Source organism: Megascapheus bottae, chromosome 1, assembly GCF_031878675.1.
Source record: "Megascapheus bottae isolate mThoBot1 chromosome 1, mThoBot2.hap1, whole genome shotgun sequence".
Lineage (NCBI taxonomy): Eukaryota > Metazoa > Chordata > Mammalia > Rodentia > Geomyidae > Megascapheus > Megascapheus bottae.
Window position 1 is genome coordinate 42,744,887 of NC_143509.1, and position 21,552 is coordinate 42,766,438.

Genomic DNA, 21,552 nt, shown 5'->3' on the forward strand with positions numbered 1-21,552 from the left:
TGTTTTGTAATAGAAAACCAGAAAAGAACACTGTATCTGATAAGAAACTAAATGGAGAATTGAAGCAATGATCTCAAGGCCTTAACTGACATCATTTCTTAGGAAATCAGATGGCCACTTTCCAGAACAGGAGAGGAGGTCCGTCACACACAGCCCTCGGACAGATCTGTCCCTAGGGACAGTTCCTGTAGGATATCTGGGAGGACTATTTGGTGAGCTCCCCAGGGGAATCATGGGTGGACAGGGCAGACTCTCAGGAGAGGCAGTTATTTGGAAGGGGAACACTGCTGTGCACAGCAGATAACGCTGGAGTCAGTACATGCCTCTTAAATGTCATGGGGCAGGCCAGCCTTAAAGGTGAAGGCAAAGCTGCTGGGACCAGCAATAGGACTCCATATAGACTGCGGCATCCACAGAATATGCTAAGCAGAGCCCAGAGTGGGATTGTGGTTATTTCTAGGACTGGCTAAGCTTGTGCCCCAAGGCTACAAGCGGAGGTGTTCACACTTCCAAGGGTGCTTCAGCAAGTCATGTGAAAGGTGCTGGGAGCTATCACCAGGGGAAATCTGGCCTACCTGGAAAAGTCAAGGAAGGAGTCATTTTTTTTCCCCCTCAAAATCCAGCTTCTTCTAGATTTTTCTGGAGTTCCAGAGGAGCTGCCTGAAGGCTTACTAGTGGGAATATGATAAAAGTGAACCAAGCTGCCCTTGAAGCTGGAGCATGTGCCACAGTGAGGAAGGACACAAGCGTGCCTCAGCCCTCCTAAATTCAGAACCCAGGGCACACGCTGGTGACCAATCACCATTATTTACATTTAGTGTGGCAAATTAGGTTGCAAACCAAATCCTGAGGTCATCAAATGCCCCAGTACTTCATCTATGTCAACCTGTGAAGGGCAATTTCAAGAATAAGTCTGGGGCTGGGAGCATAACCTAGTGGTGGAGTGCTTGCCTACCATGCACCAAGCCCTGGGTTCGATTCCTCAGTACCAAATGCACAGAAAAAGCTGGAAGTGTCAAGCGCTAACCTTGAGCAAAATGTGTCCAAGGACAGTGCCCACGTCCTGAGTTCAAGCCCCAGGACTGGAAAAAAAATAAGTTGGCCATCTCACCCACCCACCCACCCACCCCAGGGAATGCAGAGAGTATGTCTTGCTTCAGCTGTAAGGAAGAACACCTTTTGACAGGTGGCATAACTTAGGTGGGGAAGGGGGGAGGGGAAAGAAAGAAAGATCAGTGACAGACTGGGTCAATCTCTTCCCCCAAATCTTAAAATGGAAATATTTCCAGCTAGACCTTTCCCTGATAAAATTCAATGCTACTAGATCTGAAACATTGCCTGTAATAGTCTATGACTGGCTAACCTAAAGTATGTATAGGCCCAAGAAGCAATGTAATCTATCGGGGGTGTAAGTCAATGTCAGAGCTTGCTTAGCATATCCAAAGCTCCCACTTCCATCCCCAGAACCAGAGACAAGGATAGCCAGACCTTTGCCTCTGGGTAGCTGCAAATGCTACTCATGTTTAAAATCACCAGAGAAGGAGAAAGGGTAGCTCTCAAGACTGGAGAGGCTCAAGAGCCACGAATGAGTAAATAATGTGTTGTATTTACTCTTTCTTCAGTTAACACTCTCAGGGGGTATTATGTAACAAATCTGTTGGGACATTAAATAAAACTCTAAAAGAAAACAAAATTGGGTGGGATAGGCAGAGTAAAACCTTTATGATATTCTCTTTCTTCTGAGAGTGGAAAGAATGACAGGACAAAGTGGTAGAGATCATAGAAAAGAAAAGATCCAAAGGCTTGTCCAGGGAAAGGTTCCAGAAGATAAGAGGAGGTACTGACATGAGAGAGCAGATTGGTACAAAATTTTGTAGTGTGGTAAGTCCTATCGTTCTCTTAGTTAAACAGTAAAATCTCACCAATGCTTTACTGTTGGGATGTCTTGTGAAAAAATAGCTCAAAGTTTGGAATCTCATTTTCTCCTGCTTCTTCCCCACTACCTTCCCTTCTCCAAGTTGTAAAGTTCATTTCCAACAGTGTCTATTGAGTATCACTAGTGGTTCATCCTTTGCCCACCATTTCTGTGATTCTCCCTCCCTTGCCCAAATCAGATAAACTTATATAAAAGACAGGATACCAAAATCAAAAACACGGAATAAACCAAAGGAGGGGGAAAACCAAAGAAAAAAAGAAATAACTGCAAACAGTACACTAAAACAAAAGGGGGGAGCTGGGAGTTTGGCCTAGTGGTAGAGTGCTTGCCTAGCATGCATGAAGACCCGGGTTGGATTCCTCAGTACCACAGAAAAGCAAAGCCTACTATGGGATTTTCAAGAAGAGAGGCTAAGAGAGGGTATGGCACAACATACTGTATCTCTGAAAGGATAGTATGCCTAAAAACCCTCCAGCTGCCCTCATTCCAGTTCGTCGCCTCCTTCACATGACCAGATAGACCCCTTACCCACAGAGGCCTCTGTCTGTATGCCAGGATACCTGCTTGTGGAATCCTCTCCCTCTCTTTCTCTGAGTTATCAGTAGCTAATCATCCTGAACCCATCTCCTACAAGAGTCTGGCAAGAAGAGGGTGACTGGAGTGATTCCAGGGCCTCTAATACCATTTTCACTGAACTTGGTTTTTTTGTTTTGATTTGTTGTTTTTGATGGGTCATGGGGCTTGAACTCGGCCTGGGAGCTGTCCCTGAGCTCTTCAGCTCAAGGCTACCACCCTTGAGCTAAAGGTTAATTGGAGGTAAGAGTCTCCAGTCCTTTGGTGCGCAGGCTGGCTTTGAACCTTGATCCTCAGATCTCAGCCTCCTGAATAACTAGGATTACAGGTGTGAGCCATTGTGCCCAGCAAGAGTCTGACAAAAAGAGTGTGTCTGGAGTGACCCCAGAGCATCTAATAGTATTTTCACTGAACTAATGGTGCAAACTTGTTATGCTTCTCTTTTATTAAGCTATCTTTTGTTATAGAACTATCTGTCCGATAAGAAAAAGTATCCTCTGCTTCCAAACCTCCTGGCACCCAATGTGGGGGCTTTGTGGATTGGCAATTCCATTAGCTGGGAACACCCTGCTCGATCCTCTCATATCTCAGCTCAGGGAACCAGCCAGGCCAGAGCGGTAAGCAGCAGTCAGGTATCCTTGAGGAGTACAGGAAACCTTTCCCCTACCTGAATAAATAGCAAAACTCTTCCTTTTTGTTTATTTATTGAGATTGAATAATTACATACATAATCATGTTTATAATCACACATATACCCGTCATCATTCTAATTTATAAATCTTATGATTAACAAAAAATATGAAAACCTCAAGTTTTACATAGGAAAAAAGTTAACTCTTCAAACATCAATGAGAAAATTATTTCTTCCTGATCAGGTGACATGTACATTTCTTTCCAGTTACTTAGTTTCTGCTGTTCCCTCTTTCTCTCCCATTCCTTCCCTCCCCTCGCTGTCCTAGAGTTGCTTATTAGTTCACTTTCATTGATGTCTAATGCAACTGATGGGCCCATTGTTGCACTTTTTCACCCACTTTCCACTGATTCTGTGCCTTCTTCCCCCCTTCCTTCAGATGTGCACGTCTGCACCATGTATGAGATAGAGACATCCAGAACCATCTAAAAATGATAGGACAAATAAAGAAGAGGTCCTTTGTTGCCTTATCTTTGGGGTATTTTTCATTCTATATATTGTTTTATGTCCATATGAATGGAGTTATTGCAAGCATTTTCACTTTTAATTAAGTTTAATGACGCTGAAAACAGGCCCCAAAAGCAAATTACCAAGTCAAGATACACATCTTCTATATTATTCCTATTTCTGGTCATTGAAACACATCCTCTTATTCCACAGAGGCATGACCATAAAGTGTATGAGAGGCGTTATAATTTTGATATAAGAAAGCTGGTACAAAAGCAAGTGGTATATTCATCATTGGGTTAAAAAAAAAGACATGTTTTTCTAGGGGAAAGGCATAATCTGGGATTTTTGGTGCCAGTGACATTAACAGATTAACAGAGAAATGCAATTTCCTTTGCTCCTTCAGGTGACCAGGGTTCTAGCTCATTTCACCCCTCCTGCCTGCAAGGTATCCCAATGAAATATCTATGGAAATAAGCTCCAGGAAATGGAAGCTAGAGGTTTTTTTTTTCTTTGTTCCTGCTTCTGTTTAGTCTTGTTTGTTCATTTATCTTTCTGGGAGGATGGGGGACACAGAAATGGAGGGAGTATACAACGTGTGAGTGGAGATGGGAAGGACAAATTGGGAGAGCAAGATGGAAGAGGTGACGTTGTCCAAAAAGAAATGACTTACATCCAGGTGTGGTGGCTCACTAGCTACTCAGGAGGCTTAGATCTGAGAATCAAGGCTCAAAGCCAGCCCTGGCACAAAAGGACCTGAGAGTCTTATCTCCAGTTAACCTCTAGAAAGTGGGAAGGGTAGAGTGGTAGCCTTGAGCTGAAGAGCTCAGGGACAGCGCCCAGGCAGAGTTCAAGCCCCATGACCCACAAAAAAAAAAAGAGAAAAGAAAAAATACTTACAAACTGTAATGGCTGTGTATATCACCTTTATAATAACAGTTGTGTGTGTGTGTGTCTGTGTGTGTGTGTGTGTTTTAATCTACCAGCTGTATTTCCAATGATGACACTGAAAGCTTTCTGGCTGTGCATGTGGCTTACTGGTAGAGTGCTTGCCTAGCATGCACAAAGCCCTGGGTTCCATTCCTCAATACCACATAACAGAAAAGGCTGGAAGTGGCGCTGTGGTTCAAGTGGTAGAGTGCTATCCTTGAGCAAAAGAAGCTCAGGGACAGTGCCCAGGCCTTGAGTTCAAGCCGTGGGACTGGCAAAAAAAAAAAAAAGGAGGAGGAGGAGGAGGAGGAGGGAAAGAAAGGAAAAATCTCTTAAATCTCATTCCAAGATCAATGGTTCTAAGAATCCCTGGCTGTGTGCTTTTTGCCCTGGGACATGGAAGGGTTTTTGAGGGCAGTAAACACTATATGCTTGCTTCTCGCTAGGATCCTTGCACAAGACCAATTTCCTTAACCCAGCTCCACATAAAAGAATTTCCAGGCAGTACCCTAGGAATTGTGTCCTGTCACCCTCCACACCTCACCCTCTAGCGGGTAATGCAGGTGGCCGCTCGGGGCTCCTGGTGGGGGAACTACATCTCCCAGGGTTCCCGGGAAGAGGACGCCCACCTGATTGGCCAGGAGCCCATGACGCTCAGTGTTTTGGCCGGGACGGTCACATGTTTCCTTTGTTGTGAGCTGCTGCGGTGACTGGCGGCTGGAGGAGACGCCGGCGCTGGAGAGTGCACTGCGCTGCTGACCTGGCCGCTGCTGCCTGCTTCCAGCCGCGCCGAGAGGTACCCGGGGATGACAGCTGCAGAGCCGGCCCAAAGGCGAGGAACTGGCTGAGCCTGGGACCTCGGGGGCGGAGGGGAAGCCGAGGTCCTAACTGCCCGGTGACTGTGGGAGGGGAGCCAGCGGCGGCCGCCAGCCTCCCGGAGCCAACGGCGGGATCTCGGGAAGGGCTTCGGCCTAAAGGGCTCTTTTTCCGAGGCGCAGGGCTATCAGCCTTGCTGGGGTCCTCCGAACGGTGTCAGTAGCGACAGTCGGTGTGTGTTGGGGGGAGGGGGTATCCCCGCCACCGGCAGTACGGTCCCGGAACTGCAGCGCAGGCCGTGGGGCCCTTAAGGGGGGCAGTGGGGAGGCCGCGGGTCGCCCCAGCAGGTGCTGTGACGCCGGCCGCCTCGGGGTCAGGCGGGGACACGCGGGTCGAGGTCGGCGCGAGCGAGGGGACGGGTCTACATTTTAACATGGGCTTCGAATGGCACTGCTTCTCTTCTTTTTTTTTTTTTTTTAAATCCCCAGAAGTGCCGAGAAGATGCCACGGCCTTAAGTCCAGCCTTGTTGTTGGGGGGCGACTCCTGGTCCAACATGGGGGGTCTCTAGTGCTGCGGACTAGAGAAGCCCCGTTAAAGCGATTGCGAAATGTGCTTAGCACTGTCACCTGACCGTTACCCCCGCCCCCGCCGCCCTCCAGCCTTTGTTTACCGCGACGACGACGACCGGGCCTGCTTCGGCAGCCCAGCCTCCGCGTCCGTCCCCCGGGAGCCGGCGGGAGGGGGAGCGGGCGTTCCGCCGGCGCGGTGGGCGTGCCGCAGGCGCTGTCCCCGCCCAACCTCTCCACTTTCCCACCACTCCGGGGCCTTCGAGGCTTAACTTAGTTCCTAGTGTCCCCGCCCTTTGGGTCCAGACTCCGCGGCGAGGACTGGTTAACCAGTGAGGATTGGGCGCCTTCGGAGTTGGTCCCGCCCCCGTGAAGGTGATCTGGAGGACGAGCGGGAGCGCGCTCGGGCCGCGACTGGCCCGCGGTGCCAAGTGGTGGGGGGAGAGAGTGTACCTCCTTCCCCTCCTCCCTTGCGTCCCGTTCCCCCCCCCCCTCCCCGGCTTCCGAGGCTGCGGCGGCTGGGCCCCAGCGAGTTCTGGGCATGCCAGGACCACAGCCGCGGCCCGCCCTGGAGAACGGGAACTTTAGCGCCCTGTAACTGCTGTCGCGATATTTGCCGCGTGCGAAGGAAGTTGAATTCCTATGAATTTGTAAACAGGCTTCGATAGCGAAATGTAAACCAAAAACACTGCGTTTTTGAAGGGCCTCAAGTCTATTAACTGTTGATTTGGAGTTAAAGCCTCTGGACTGGCGCGCACGGGCAACCCCCCCCCCCCACACACACACACTCATACACACACAGCAGTTGCTGAAGTTCTTATCTGCCCTAGCTTCAATGAATTGTTCTCCTTGTTTGGGCAATCCTAGATCACATTTTAATATAGTAATCGTCAAGGTAATTAAAATGTTTAAAGAAGTGAATTGCTGATGGGTTCTTTGAAAGGGTCAAATAACAATAGTGAGATCTGGAAGGTCATTTTTAGCTAGTGTATTGACGGTAGCTTTTCCAATCTTTTGCGCTAATGGAACACGTGGGGTTTTCTCTGATTTCTTTTCCTGTAAATCTGTAGAAATTCACCCAAGATAATGCAATTCTTAGGCGCTCTCCTGGCAGAGTCAGGAGCTGAATGATTGGTTGTGCAGTCTTTCCCCTCCACACCCCCTCATCCCCTTTAGTTGTGGGACTTGAACTCAAGGCCTGCCTGCTGTCCCTGAGCTCTTTCGCTCAAGGTTAGCACTCTACCATTTTGAGCCATAGCTTCACTTTTGGTTTTGTGGTAGTTAACTGGAGATAAGAGTCTCCAGGGCCCAGTGAGGTGGCTCCCACCTATAATCCTAGCCACTCAGGAGGCTGAGATCTGAGGATCAAGGTTCAAAGCCAGCCATGGCACTAAAGGACCTTAGACTCTTACCTCCAAGTAACCTCTAGAAAATGTAAAGTGGGACTTGGCTCCAGGGTAGGGTGGTAGCCTTGAGCTGAAGAGCTCAGGGACAATGCCCAGGCCAAGTTCAAGTCCCATGACCCACAAAATAAAAGTCTCAAGGACTTTTCCTGCCTGGACTGGCTCCTAACCCCTGTCCTCAGATCTTAGCTTCCTGAGTAGTTAAGATAACAGGGTGCACCACCAGCACTCAGCCTGGTTGTACAGCTTAATAGATATTTGGAATTCAGAGACAGCTACACTAAAATGAATAGCTGATAAAATCAGAAGGACCTCATCACTAATGCATTGAGAGTACACACAAATGCTATTGTTTAATATTTTTATTAAGTAATTTATTAACATTGATTTTAAAGTGGAGGATTTTTTTTTGGGGGGGGGCCAGTCGTGGGCTTAGCGCTTGAGCACTGTCCCTGGATTTTTTTCTCAAGGCTAGGGCTCTACCATTTGAGCGAGAGCACCACTTCTGGCTTTTTGCTACATATGTGGTACCGAGGAATTGAACCTGGGTCTTTGTGCATGCTAGGCAAGCACTCTACCACTAGGCCAAACTCCCGGCCCATAACATTGATTTTATATCATAGTTCAAAACACGTGTTTAACAAACAAGTATTCAAGAAGGAAATCTATATACAATCACAGGCACTTAATTTTTAGAACATAATCAAAATTAGACTGAGGGTTTATCATAGATAAATGTAATAAAACATGTCTATAGAGTCATAAATTTTTATGTCTATGTAGTTGTGTTTATATTTCCTGTACCATGTCCATAGCATTGGGTATGCAAATATTGAGTCCTCGCTCTTGCACTGTTTGGATCTAATAGCCACATATTAAGGATACCATGCGCCTTTTGTTCCTTTGGTCTTGACTTGTCTCACTCAACATGATTCGCTCTAGATTCATCCACTTCCCTGTGAATGCCATTATTTTATTTTGTCTGTTGGCTATGTAGAATTCCATTGTATATATATATATATATATATATATATATATACCACATTTTTTGTATCCATTCATCTGCAGTAGGGCATGTGGATTGTTTACATCGCCTGGCTATTGTGAATATTGCAGAAATAAACATAACTGAGCAGGTATCCTTATCATATCTTGGGTTATGATGTTCAGGGTAGATGCCCAGAAGTGGTATGGCGGGATCATGGGGAAGGTCAATTTTCAGTTCTTTAAGAAACCTCCACACTGCTTTTCAGAGTGGCTGAACTAGTTTATAGTCCCACCAGCAGTGCAATATTTTTTTTAATATTTTTTTAAATAAATCTAGCCACTCAGGAAGCTGAGATCTGAGGATTGCAGTTGGAAACTGGCATGGGCAGGAAAATCCATGAGACTCTTAACTCCAATAAACTACTTGGAAAAAGCAGGAAGTGGTTCAAGTGGTAGAGCACTAGCCTTGAGCAAAAATCCTAAAGGTTCAGGGACAGCACCCAGGCCCTGAGTTCAAGCCCTAGGAAGAGCGTGCATGGGCGAGTGCGTGCGTACACACACACACACACACACACACACACACACACACACCATTTGATAAAAATCTAACAAAGCATGTGACTTAATCTCCAAACAGGAAGAAGAAATACTATTCTGGGAGTTGGCTATCAACTTTTATCTTAAACTTTCCTGGCTTTTGTCCAAATTTAAAACCTTAATGCTTTTGCAGGATACTTTTTTTTTTTACTTCCTTGTTTTTCAGCCATTTTATTGAAAGCCAAAGGTCATGGCTTTTTAAAATAAATAGGGTAAAGTATCAAGTAAGCAGCTGCATTTATTCTTGTATAGTTTGCTTTTGGGACATCTCATACATGTATGAAAAGCACGTGTTACTTTAGTAAACACTCAGTTTTCTGCTTGTAACCTAAGCTCAGCACAATGGCTTCTACCTGTAGCCCCAACTACTCCCAAAACCAGGCAGAAAACCATTTGTGGCCAGGCTATGTTTAAGAGAATTTGGAGGTGTGCCTGAGGCAGTAGAGCATCCATTTGAGTTCAGGTCTTCAATAAAGAGGTTGGATAAGGAGATAAACTTAACTGTAATTGAGGATTTGTCTTTGTCTAAATTCATTGTCCACAACATTTCAGATGTGTGTGTGGGGGGGGTGTGGTATTTAAACTCAGGGGCCCTCAGGACTTCAGCTCTTGAGTCACAGCTCTTATTTTACTGTAGTTATTTGGAATAGGAGCTCAAGTTTTCCCCTGGACTGGCCTCAGAGTGTGAGCCTTCTACTTGTATCTCCCTGGTAGCGGAGATTGTTTAGCTTTTTAGTCAGATAGTTTTAGCTAAATTTTTGTCTGGGTTGACCTTGACAGAAAACTCCTGATCTCTATCTCCAGAGTAGGTGGGATCATGGGTGGAACATCACACCTCGCCAGTATTTGGCACTTATTAAAGGAAACTAAAAATCAATGCTTAGGTAAACTAAGCGTGGTGTCATACACTTGTAATTTCAGTCCTAAAGAGGATCTTGGCTAGTCTATTTGTCAGGACCTTGTCACAGACAAACCAAGAATGAATTTTTTTTCAAAAAAGTGATTAAGCATTACTGTTTACTAAGATTGTTTTTTCTTTTGCTTTTTGTCTGAGACAGGGACTCGCTATTTGATACTTTCCCTCATTGGCTGGCACTCTTAACACCTGAGCTATTCCTCTAACCCTATCTTTCCTGAGATTCCTAAAAAGTTATTTCTGTAGATTCTGAATTTACAAAGGTAAGTAAAAATCACTGACTTCAAGTATTTTTATACATTTAAAATAATACTTCTCAAATTAGGTCAAATGACAATAGTACCTGGAAGCATACTTACAGGTTTAATTCATTGAAACAAAAGAAACCAAAAACAGATGGAACACTCATGGCTTCCCGCCTGTAATCCTAGCTACACACTGGAGGCCAAGATCTGAGGATCACTGTTTAAAACCAGCCTGGGAAGGAAAGGCTATGAGACACTTGTCTCCTGTTAAACACCTAATAACTTGAAGTGGAGTTGTGGCTTAAAGTGCTAGCCTTGAGCAAAAAAGCTCTGGGATAGCACCCAGACCCTGAGATCAAGCCCCGCAACTGACAAAAACAAAAATAAAATCCTGCCAAAAAACAAACAAACAGAACTTTATTGTGTTTCTGTAGATCTTTTAATTACAGTGCATTAAAAGAAACCTGTGGTTTGACACCAGTCCTGGGCAGATAAATCTAAGGCTCTTATTTTGGGCTGGGAATGTGGCTTAGTGGTAGAGTGCTTGCCTAGCATTCATGAAGATCAGGGTCAGATTCCACAGTAGCACATAAACAAAAGTGGCACTGTGGCTCCAGTGATAAGAGTGCTAGTGCTACCCTTGAGCAAAAGAAAGCTCAAGGATAGTGTCCAGGCCCTGAATTCAAGCCCAGGCCTGAAGACTCTTTACCTTCAATTAACCCAAAAAAAAACCATGTAAATTGGGGTGTAGCTATTGAGTGATAGTCTTGAACAACAACAACAAAAAAGCCACAGAAAGCATGAGGCTCTGAGTTCAAGTACCACCAGTATGAACAAAAAGAAAAGAAAACTGAAATGTAAAAATAGCTTGGAAACCAGAGTTTAAATATATTTGTAGTTAATTTTACTGAAGTTTGCAGGCAGGTAATCTACAAATTAAACCACATTACCAACCTTTATAAACTTGTTTTGTTGTTATTGTTGGTGTGGAGGTAGTGATTTTTGTCAGTAATGAAGCTTGAGGTCAGGACCTGGGTGGGATCCCTGAGCTGTTTCACTCAAAGCTAGTACTTTACCACTTTGAGCCACTGTACCACATCTGGTTTTCTTGTGGTTAGTGGGAGATAAGAGTCTCACAGACTTTCCTGCCTGGATTGGCTTCAAACCACAATCCTCATCTCTCATCCTCCTGAGCAGGCATATAGGTGTGGGCCACTGGCTCCCAGCTAAATTTGTAATCATTAGTTTCTGTATGTGCCAGTCCTGAGGATTGAACTCAGGGCAGGAGTGCTGACCCTGAGCTTTTTTGTTCACTCTACCATTTGGGCCACAGTTCCACTACCTACTAATAAGTTCATTAGAAGTAAGAATCTCAAAAACTTTCCTGCCCAGCTGTCTTCAAACTTTCATCCTCATATCTCAGCCTCCTGAGTAGCTAGGATTACAGGTGGAGTCACTGGCACCTGGTTAAATTTATCATTTTTGAAAGTGGTCTTCCAGGGTTGAGGATATAGCTCAGTGCTTATTAATCTGTAGGACATCCAGGGTTCAATCCCTAACACCAAAAGAAAAGGAAAAGTGACCATCAAAGATTTTTTAATGAGTTTTGATAGAATCAAGTGAAAATACCTGAAATCAGTTGGGCTGGGTACTTGTGGCTCACGCCTATAATTCCTAGCTACTCAGGAGGCTGCAATCTGAGGATCACAATTCAAAGCCTAGGCAGGAAAGTCCATGAGACACCTAGCTCCAATTAACCACTGGAAAATGAAAGTGGATCTGTGGCTCAAAGTGGTAGACTGCTAGCCTTGAGCATAAGTGCTCAGCGACGGTTTCCAGGCCCTGAGTTTAAGCCCCATGGCCACAAAACAAATTTCTGGTTATTTAAAAAATAAAGGGTAGCCAGCTGCTGGTGCCTCACACCTGTAAGCCTAGATACTCCGGAGGCTAAGGTCTGAGGATCATCGTTTGAAACTGGCCCAGGCAGGAGAGTCTATGAGACACTTATCTCTAGTTAACAACCAGAAAACTGGAAGTGGTGCTGTGGCTCAAATGGTAGAGCACAAAGAGGCTCAGGGACAGCACCCAGGAAGGCAAAATAAATAAATGATCTACCATGTTGCAATTATTTCATAGTTTTACTTTTCAGTTACTGTGTAACTGTTGTCACTGTCCCTTAGCTTTCTCTCCTCTAGCCTGGTACTCTACCAACTGAATTCAGCTCCACTTCCCAATTTTTGCTCATTAATTGGAGATCATCTAATAGAGTTTCCTGATCAAGCCGGCTTTGATACAGTCCTCAGATCTCAACTCTTCTGTAGCTAGGCTTACAGGCTGAGCCACCCTGTGATACTCAGCTCCAATTACAATGTATCTTTAAAGATAAACCTCTTCTTCCTTAGCCCTTCTTGTTGTTCTTAATCCATGGTTAAATTTGAGGAAAATGAGTAATATAGAGCATGATAGCATGTGGAAATGCACTATATCACAAGTTGTAAAGGCCATGGTAAGTCAGGATATCTTGTTTGTTACCTGTGTTTTGTAACAGTCTTCAAAAGGCCCTGAGTAACCCACATCATCCTTGAGGCGGATCCTAGTTGCTTTGTATAGGATTCCTTTATACTTTTTTTTTCTTTTGGCCTGGGGTATGAACTCAGGGCACTGACCTTGAGCTTTCTCAAGGCTACCACTTGAGCCACAGCACCACTTCTGGCTTTTTCTATATATGGGTACCAAGGAATTGAACCCCAGTCTTCGTGCATGCTCAGCACTCTACCACTAGGCCAAACTCCCAGCCCCAGGATTCCTTTATTCTAAAAAGGGCAAAGAAACCTGCTTCTATAGAGCTTATTTATAGATCACTTTTAACATAATACATCCTCTACAGACTTTGTACCTTAACATCCTGTCTGTTGCTCTGTTTGCTTGGTAAATGTACCTAAAGTCCTGAAGAAAATGCCCAATTGAATGGACTTATCCTTTCTATTCTGTAGGTATGATTCTAGACTTGCTGAATCATGAGAAGCTCTCTTTCGATTTGTAATTGTGTTTTCCTCAAGAAGAATGCTAAGAATTGAAATATGTTTTGTTTTGTTTGTTAGTCAATCCGTCGTGGGACTTGGACTCTGGGCCTGGGTGCTGTCCATGAGCTCTTCAGCTCACGGCTACCACCCTACTCCTTGAGCAGCACCAACCACTTCCTGGTTTCTAGTGGTTAACTGGAGATAAGCGTCTCATGGACTTGAGTGCCGGGGTCAGATCTGAGCTTCCTAAGTAGCTAGGATCACAGGTGTGAGCCCCACACCAGGCAAGAATTGAAATATGTTTTAGGATCAATCTTGGAGTTGGTTCTAGTCTCAGACCTAAAGAGCCTCAAATTGGATCTTAATCCAATATTTGCTATCCGGATGCCAAACACAGACTATGTTTTTTTGTTGTTGTTGTTTGTTTTTTTGTCGTTTGTCCATCATGGGGCTTGAACTCTGGGCCTGATTGCTGTCCCTGAGCTCTTCAACTCAAGGCTACCACCCTACCCCTAGAGCCATGGCACCACTTCCAGTTTTCTAGTGTTTAATTGGAGATAAGAATCTCAACTTTTGAATTTGCCTAAACTTGCTAAGAATTTACAAGTTCTACTTACAAATTAAAGAAAAAAAAGAAAAGAAGGAAGGAATTATTCTGAAATGTTTCATTTGTATAGAAATTAAGTCAATGAAGTTCAACAAAGCAGAAGAAATACACATTTATATATTAAAAGAAAATATAAATGTATAATAAACTTAGAATTTTAAAACGGGGAGTTTTTCTGGAGTTTTAACATTACTCTGTACTTCATAGTAACTACACATTATACTTTGGGTGAGATTAATAGAATTATTAGAATTGATAGAACTATTATAGATAGAATTATTAGAATTATTTAGTGGCGACAGATTTGAATGGAACATAATTTTCTTTTCTTTCTTTTCTTTTCTTTTCTCTCTCTCTCTTTCTTTCTTTCTTTCTTTCTTTCTTTCTTTCTTTCTTTCTTTCTTTCTTTTTTTTGCTTGAGCTCAGGTCCTGAGCACTATCCTTGGACTTTCTCAAGGCTAGAGCTCTACCATTTGAGCCTTTTTTTTTTCTATGTATGTGGTACCGAGGAATCAAACCCGGGTCTTTGTGCATGCTAGGCACGCACTCTACCACTAGTCTAAACTCCTGGCCCATGAAACACAATTTTCAAGCTACCAGACACTGGTAGCTCATTCCTGTATCCTAGCTACTCAGAAGGCTAAGATTTGAGAATTTTAGCATGGGCAGGAACATCCATGAGATTCTTCAATTAACCACCAGAAAAACAGAAGTGGATCAAAGAGGTAAAATACTATTAAAAAAAAAAAAAAAAACAACTCAGGAGGGGCTGGGAGTTTGGCCTAGTGGTTAAAGTGCTTGCCTAACATGCATGAAGACCTGGGTTCGATTCCTCAGTACCACATACATAGAAAAAAGCCGGAAGTGGTGCTGAGGCTCAAGTGGTAGAGCTCTAGCCTCGAGAAAGTCCAAGGACAGTGCTCAGGCCCTGAGCTCAAGCCCAGGACTGGCAAAAAAAAAAAAAAAAACTCAAGGACAGAGCCCTAGGCCTTGAGTTCAAGCCCCACAGTGATCCCCCCCCCCAATAAAAAGATGATTAAATAGCCAAAGTGGAATGATCAGAGTTCATTTATTTTTCAGATCTGTGCCACATTTTGTTGTTATTAATATGTTTTGTCATCTTTCACTTAAATCTTTTTTTTTTGGGTGGGGAGGCTTGACCTCAGGACCTGAGCACTGTCCTTGGGCTTTCCTCAAGGCCAGTGCTCTACCACTTGAACCACAGCACCACTTCTGGCTTTTTGCAGTATATGTGGTACCAAGGAATTGAACCCAGAGCACTGTGCATGTTAGGCAAGCACTTTACCACTAGGCCAAACTCCTGGCCCTTTCACTTAAATCTTACAGACAGATTTCAAGTGAAGAAACTGATTCATAAGATTGATATGTAGAAGAACATAAAATTAATATTTTGCATCAAGAAAGTGTTACCCTTAATAAATTTAATATGCAAAAATGAACTTTCAGTTAGAAATTGAAATTTACTAAGAAAATTTGAGGAATTAATACTGCCAACTGTACATGAACTGATGAGGATCTGATTTATATGTTGCTGTTTTCTATTTCAGGTGTGGAAATTAAAACACAAATATTTTGAATGAAGTTTTGACCAAGCAAATGCTGGCAAGGTATATTTGTATTTTTCATAAACTAAGCATTGTTATTTAAGCCATTTTTCCTTTTCTAACCACTTAGTCACCAGTCAGAATAACAAAGAACCCTTGTGTCCTTCAAATAAGTGTCACAATCATTTGTTACTAAACAATTACCCGCTATTTTTTTATTTCTTTCTGAGAGCCTCAATCCCTTTTCTGCATTGTTCTCCAGTCTTAAGTACATAAAAATAGATTATCTCCACATATTATTCTGGAACCTAAGCCAAAGATATGTAATTTAAAAATGAGAAAGTGAGTCTACAACACTTCTGATTCTGTTGTAGGAAATAAACCCAAGAATATCATTAACCAGAAGAAGTTTTTGTAGGACCATCGCTTCAAGTAAGGAAATAGCTCCAAAAATGAAGTAACTGTAGAAATGAAAGAGAAAAAGAAAACACATAGGCTACTTTTCCTAGATAAATCAGTTCTTAGGGCTGGGAGAATGTGCCTTAATTGTAGGGTTTGCCTAGGATGCATGAAGCCCTGTGTTCTTTTCCTCTGTACCACATACACAGAAAAAACTGGAAGTGATGCTGTGGCTCAACTGATAGAGAGCTGGCCTTGAGTAAAAGAAGCTTAGGGAGAGTGTCCATGCCCTGAGTTCAAGCCCATGGACTGGCAAAAAAAAAAAAAATTAGTTGTGACATGACAGTCTGATCACATTCTCAATTCTTTTTTGTTTTTGGAATAAGCATATTCCTAAATGTTTTGTACAGAGAATTACTTCTTTGCTTAATGTTTTACCTAAGAGTAATAGTTATGCTTTTAAGTTTGCAAAAATTCTAGAATTCAATCTGTAGCCTTTCCTGTTTGCTCTATCATTGTAAGTTACTTCGAGATATGAGTAAGCTTTTGCTTACATTTTTAACTGTTGCTGATCAAAATATTTTATTTATATAAAACAGAAAGGCTTTAGGCCAAGAGTTTGGCCTAGTAGTAGAGTGCTTGCCTAGCATGCACAAAGACTGGGGTTTGATTCCTCAGTGCCACATACATAGAAAAGGCCAGAATTGGTGCAGTGGCTCAAGTGGTAGAGTGCTAGGTTTGTGAAAGCCCCAGGACAATGCTCAGGCCCCGGGACTGGCAAAAAAAAAAAAAGCCAGAAAGACAAAGTCCAATAAATTACTACATCTGGGTGTCCAAAAGTCATACTCCAAATTCACATCACATTTCTAAGATGCTTCTGTGACTCTGTTGTAGGGACTAGTTAATGGAGAGTTCTTAGAAAGTTTCTTGTTGCTCTTGGATTTTCTATCATACCATGTGGTTTTATATGTTCTAATCCAAATTTTTCAGTTTCCTATTGGGTAAAATCATTGGAGAATATGTTCTCTTGTCTGTTAACAAACTAAGGAAAGGGGCAAAAATAACTGAAAAAAAAACCATTAACTCCTACTAATACTTTATCATTAGATATAAAAGGCAAAGTATCCTTTTGTGTATGTTTCCCTACTGGTTAATTTTAATTAAAGGAAACTTTTAGTTATTCTAACATACTACTTTGTTTGTATTTCATTTTAACATTATGAGGACAGTGTATGGAGGCAGAATTTTTTATTTACTTATTTTTGTCAGTTGTGGGGCTCAAACTCTGGGCCTGGGGCTCTTCAGCTCAAGGTTAACGCTCTACCACTTTGAGCCACAGCACCACTCCCGGTCTTCTGGTGGTTAATTAGCGATAAGAGTCTCACTTCACTAACTTCCCTGCCTATGCTGGCTTGGAACTGTGATCCTCAGATCTCAGCCTCCTGAGTAGCTAGAATTACAGGCATGAGCCACCAGTGTCTGGCTCAGCCCAAGATTTTTATTATTTAACACCATTGCTATCATTACCCAAAGTCTACAATAGCTTGTGAATTCTTTGAACCTGAAATACAGTAAGAATTAAGAGAAGCTGATCTAAGGAATAAATTCCTGATTTGGAATTATATTACATGTCACCAGTCTATGTTTACCATAATTATAGTATTCTCTTTTTTATCACTTATGATATTATATACGGATTTTTTTGTCCATTTTGGGACTTGAACTGGGCCTGGGTGCTGTTCTTGAGCAATTCAGCTCAAGGCTACTGCCCTACCCCTTGAGCCTCAGTGCCACATCTAGTTTTCTAGTGGTTAATTGGAGTTAAGTCTCATGGACTTTTAGTGCCTGGGCTGGCTTTGAACCATGACCCTCAGATCTGAGTAGCTAGGATTACTGTGAGCCACAGTGCCCAGCTTATACTAACATTTTAAACAACAAGAAATTAACATTCAGATGCTGTTTTCTTGCTTATGGGGAATAGATCTCTCTGTATAGAAGTGTTACTGAGATAGCTTCAAATTTAAGATATGTTCAATATATGTGCTACTGCTTCCATATGGAAACATGAGTTTTAAAGTAATTCGTGAAATATAAATTAATTTTAAATTTTTATTTGTATGTACTCATGTATGTGAGGATGTATGGGCACACATGCATGGACAGCCATAATCTAGGAAATTAGATGACCTACAATGAAACAAATATGTACTCTATATAATTAGTGATCGTAAAATTTAAAACTAATCATATAATCCAGGTACCAGCAGCTCTAACCTGTAATTCTAGCAATTCAGGAAGCTGAGATCTGTGGATCTTGATTCAAAGCCAGCCCAAGGAAGGATAATGCATGAAATTTTTTTTTTCCTCTTCAGTTTTGGGGCTTGAACTCTGGGCCTGGGAGGTATTCCTGAGCTTGTCAGCTCAAGGCTTCCTCTGCTACTTGAGCTACAGTGCCACTTCCACTTTTCTGACTGGTTAATTGGAGATAAGAGTCTCACAGACTTTCTTGCCCAGGCTGGATTACAGACATGAGCCACTGCTCCCAGCTTTTACGTGAAACTCTTATTTCAGTCAACCAAAAGACTAAAAGTGGAGGTATAGCTCCAGTGGTAGAGCACTATTACTAGCCTTGAGCAAAAACAACTTAGGAACAGTGCCCAGGCCTGGCACCAAAAAAAGATTGTAATGGCAGAGCATTTGGCAAGGATGGAAGATGGGACATGGGGTTGTCTATGACATAGGCTACATATAAGTTATCTTGGCTCTGTTACCTTAAATTGTTATTGTTGTGGTATTGTGCTTTGTTGTAAGTATAATAAGAACTGCCGCAGCATTATCTTATTCTCTAAACTCTAGGCCTAGAAGAGTCCTTTAACAATAGTACACTGCTCCTGCTAATGGAAGCAACAAAAATCAGTAAACTGAGTAGGGATTGCTAAAGTAGGAAACATCTAGTGAATCTTGACACTAGAAGATCCCAAGCATTAGAGTGATAGGAGAATCTGTAATAAAGTGAGTTGTTTCTTGATTTTATTATATATTTTGCTTTGTGTCACTTAAAATCTTTTTAAATGGAGAATTATTTAATATGTGACAGAGTTGAGAAATTATAGTACAAAATTAAGATTGTTAACTCTCAAGGCTCAATCTTATTATGTAGGATGCATCTCATATTTTGAATTATCCATGATGTCCTTTTTCTACCTTCTTTTTTTTTTTTTTTTTTTTTTTTTTTTTTGCCAGTCCTGGGCTTGAGCTCAGGGCTTGAGCCCTGTCCTTGGACTTTCTCAAGGCTAGAGCTCTACCACTTGAGCCTCACCACCACTTCCGGCTTTTTTCTATGTATGTGGGGTACCAAGGAATCGAACCCAGGTCTTTGTGCATGCTAGGCAAGCACTCTGCCACTAAGCCAAACTCCAGGCCCAAGAACTCCCTTTAACTTAGTACCAAAGAGAGATGATCTCCATAGCCAAGTGCCTATGTCCACTGGTTACTTAGTCACAGCCATGGAAGGGGAGGGAATGGGTTTACTTAGTGAAAGGAAGCAGGGCCTGAACTTTTTTTTTTTTTAAACCAAGTAATGGAAATATTAGGAAATAGGATAAAAACAAACAGAAGATAAATCAACCACTTAAGTTTTGGTTGTGTTTTCCTGGTTTTTATCCCCATACACATTAATGTATAATTTTTTGGTTAGAATGTACTTAAAATATTCTTTTCCACTTGCTATCTGACTAATACTTTCTATGTCATTAGTCTGTATACCTTTTGGCAGGAGGGTTGATACCAGGGCTTGAACGCAGAGCCTGGGTGCTGTGCTGGGTTGGCATTCTGCCATTTAAGCTACAACTCCACTTCTGCCTTTTTGGCGATTAATTGGAAGGGCTGGCTTTAAACCATGATCCTTAGATTTCAGCCACCTGAATAGATAGGATTACAAACATAAGCCACTAATGCTCAGCTCTGCATACTTTTTAATGGATGCCTTTTAGGTTTTAACTACCTTCTGTTAATGCAGCATTAAACATCTTACATAAATAAATCTTTTCACATATACTTGATGATTTCCTTAAGAAAATTGCTTAAAAAAAAAAAGAGCTGGGAAGGTGGCTTAATGGTAGAGTGCTTGCCTAGCATGCATAAAGCCCAGGGTTCAATTCCTCAACACCACATAAACAGAAAAGGGTAGAAGTAGCTCAAGTGGTATTGTGCTAGCCTTGAGCAAAGAAGCTTAGAGACAGTGCCTAGACCCTGAGTTCAGGCCCCAGGACTGACCAAAAAAAGAAACAAAAAAGAAAAAGAAGAGACACTGGCCAAACAACATATATGTTCTTAAAGTTTGTTGATTGATATATACCTAACTTTCTCTCTAACAATGTTATATTAAGATAGTAACTTCGTTAGGATTGTGACCATACTGAACTTGTGTCTTACACCATTCTGATTTATCTCAACAGTCAGTTGAGTTAAGTAGAATAAAACCCAGCTGTGTGAAGAGGGAGATGGAAAGTTTTAGTAATCTGAAAAGTACATAATGTCCTTTTAGCTAAGAGTTTTGAGAAAACTATTTCAAATGACTCCTAATGCTCTGATTGTGAAAATGAAAGATTTTTATCAATTTTTCTTGAAATGCCCATGGGAAATATAATTGTCATGTGACTTCTGAGGTTTTTTTTACAGATTGAAATGTTTTCATTTATCTTCCTTTTAGCCATTTAAAGAAGATCTCTACCAGTCATTTCTCAACAACTATATAGTCAACTGATGTAACAATGGTACTAATATTGGGACGCAGACTAAACAGAGAGGATCTTGGGGTGCGTGATTCCCCAGCAACGAAGCGTAAAGTTTTTGAAATGGACCCCAAATCTCTGACAGGTCATGAGTTTTTTGACTTCTCTTCAGGATCATCCCATGCTGAAAACATACTCCAGATATTTAATGAATTCCGAGACAGCCGCTTATTCACTGATGTAATTATTTGTGTGGAAGGAAAGGAGTTTCCTTGCCATAGAGCTGTCCTCTCAGCCTGTAGTAGCTACTTCAGAGCTATGTTTTGTAATGACCACAGGGAAAGCCGAGAAATGTTGGTTGAAATCAATGGCATTTTAGCTGAAGCTATGGAATGCTTTCTGCAGTATGTCTATACTGGAAAGGTGAAGATCACTACAGAGAATGTCCAGTATCTCTTTGAGACGTCAAGCCTCTTTCAGATTAGTGTGCTCCGAGATGCTTGTGCCAAGTTCTTAGAAGAACAACTTGATCCTTGTAATTGCTTAGGAATCCAGCGCTTCGCTGACACCCATTCACTCAAAACACTCTTCACAAAATGCAAAACCTTCGCGTTACAGACGTTTGAGGATGTGTCCCAACATGAAGAATTTCTTGAGCTTGACAAAGATGAACTCATTGATTATATTTGTAGCGATGAACTTGTGATTGGTAAAGAAGAGATGGTTTTTGAAGCTGTTATGCGTTGGGTCTACCGTGCCGTTGATCTGAGAAGGCCATTGTTACATGAGCTGCTGACACATGTGAGACTCCCTCTGTTGCATCCCAACTACTTTGTTCAAACGGTTGAGGTGGACCAATTGATCCAGAATTCTCCTGAGTGTTACCAGTTGTTACATGAAGCAAGGCGGTACCACATACTTGGTAATGAAATGATGTCCCCAAGGACTAGGCCACGCAGGTGAGAAGACCTTTAACACATATAATTAACATATAGTTACAACACACCTATAGATGTTAATTCATAAACTATAAAAAAGATAATTTCATGGCTGTAACAAGGGGAGAAATACTGTTTTTTTTAATTTTATTGTAAGTAAACTAGAAATTTCTGTTGTG

The 21,552-nt window shown here is 42.3% G+C and overlaps 2 protein-coding genes across 5 annotated transcripts in view; one reads left to right on the top strand and one right to left on the bottom strand.

Annotated features, from left to right (window-relative positions):
- Positions 1 to 5,296, bottom strand: part of Klhl6 (kelch like family member 6) — a 112,471-nt gene extending 107,175 nt beyond the window's left edge. Inside the window, exon 1 of the mRNA XM_090342798.1 lies at positions 5,207 to 5,296. Coding sequence (XP_090198924.1) covers positions 5,207 to 5,226 — 20 coding nt within the window. The 5' untranslated portion in view covers positions 5,227 to 5,296. The remainder of the gene's footprint in view (positions 1 to 5,206) is intronic.
- The window catches only part of Klhl24 (kelch like family member 24), a 44,775-nt gene continuing 28,506 nt past the window's right edge, over positions 5,284 to 21,552 (top strand). The window contains exons 1-3 of one of the 4 annotated variants that reach the window (XM_090342840.1): positions 5,284 to 5,373; positions 15,307 to 15,366; positions 20,414 to 21,394. In XM_090342840.1, the coding sequence (XP_090198966.1) occupies positions 20,475 to 21,394 (920 nt within the window). In that variant the 5' untranslated portion in view covers positions 5,284 to 5,373; positions 15,307 to 15,366; positions 20,414 to 20,474. Of the gene's footprint in view, positions 5,410 to 6,243; positions 6,336 to 10,105; positions 10,127 to 15,306; positions 15,367 to 20,413; positions 21,395 to 21,552 lie in introns of those variants that run through there. The other 3 variants (XM_090342819.1, XM_090342849.1, XM_090342830.1) reach the window with 3 other exon arrangements.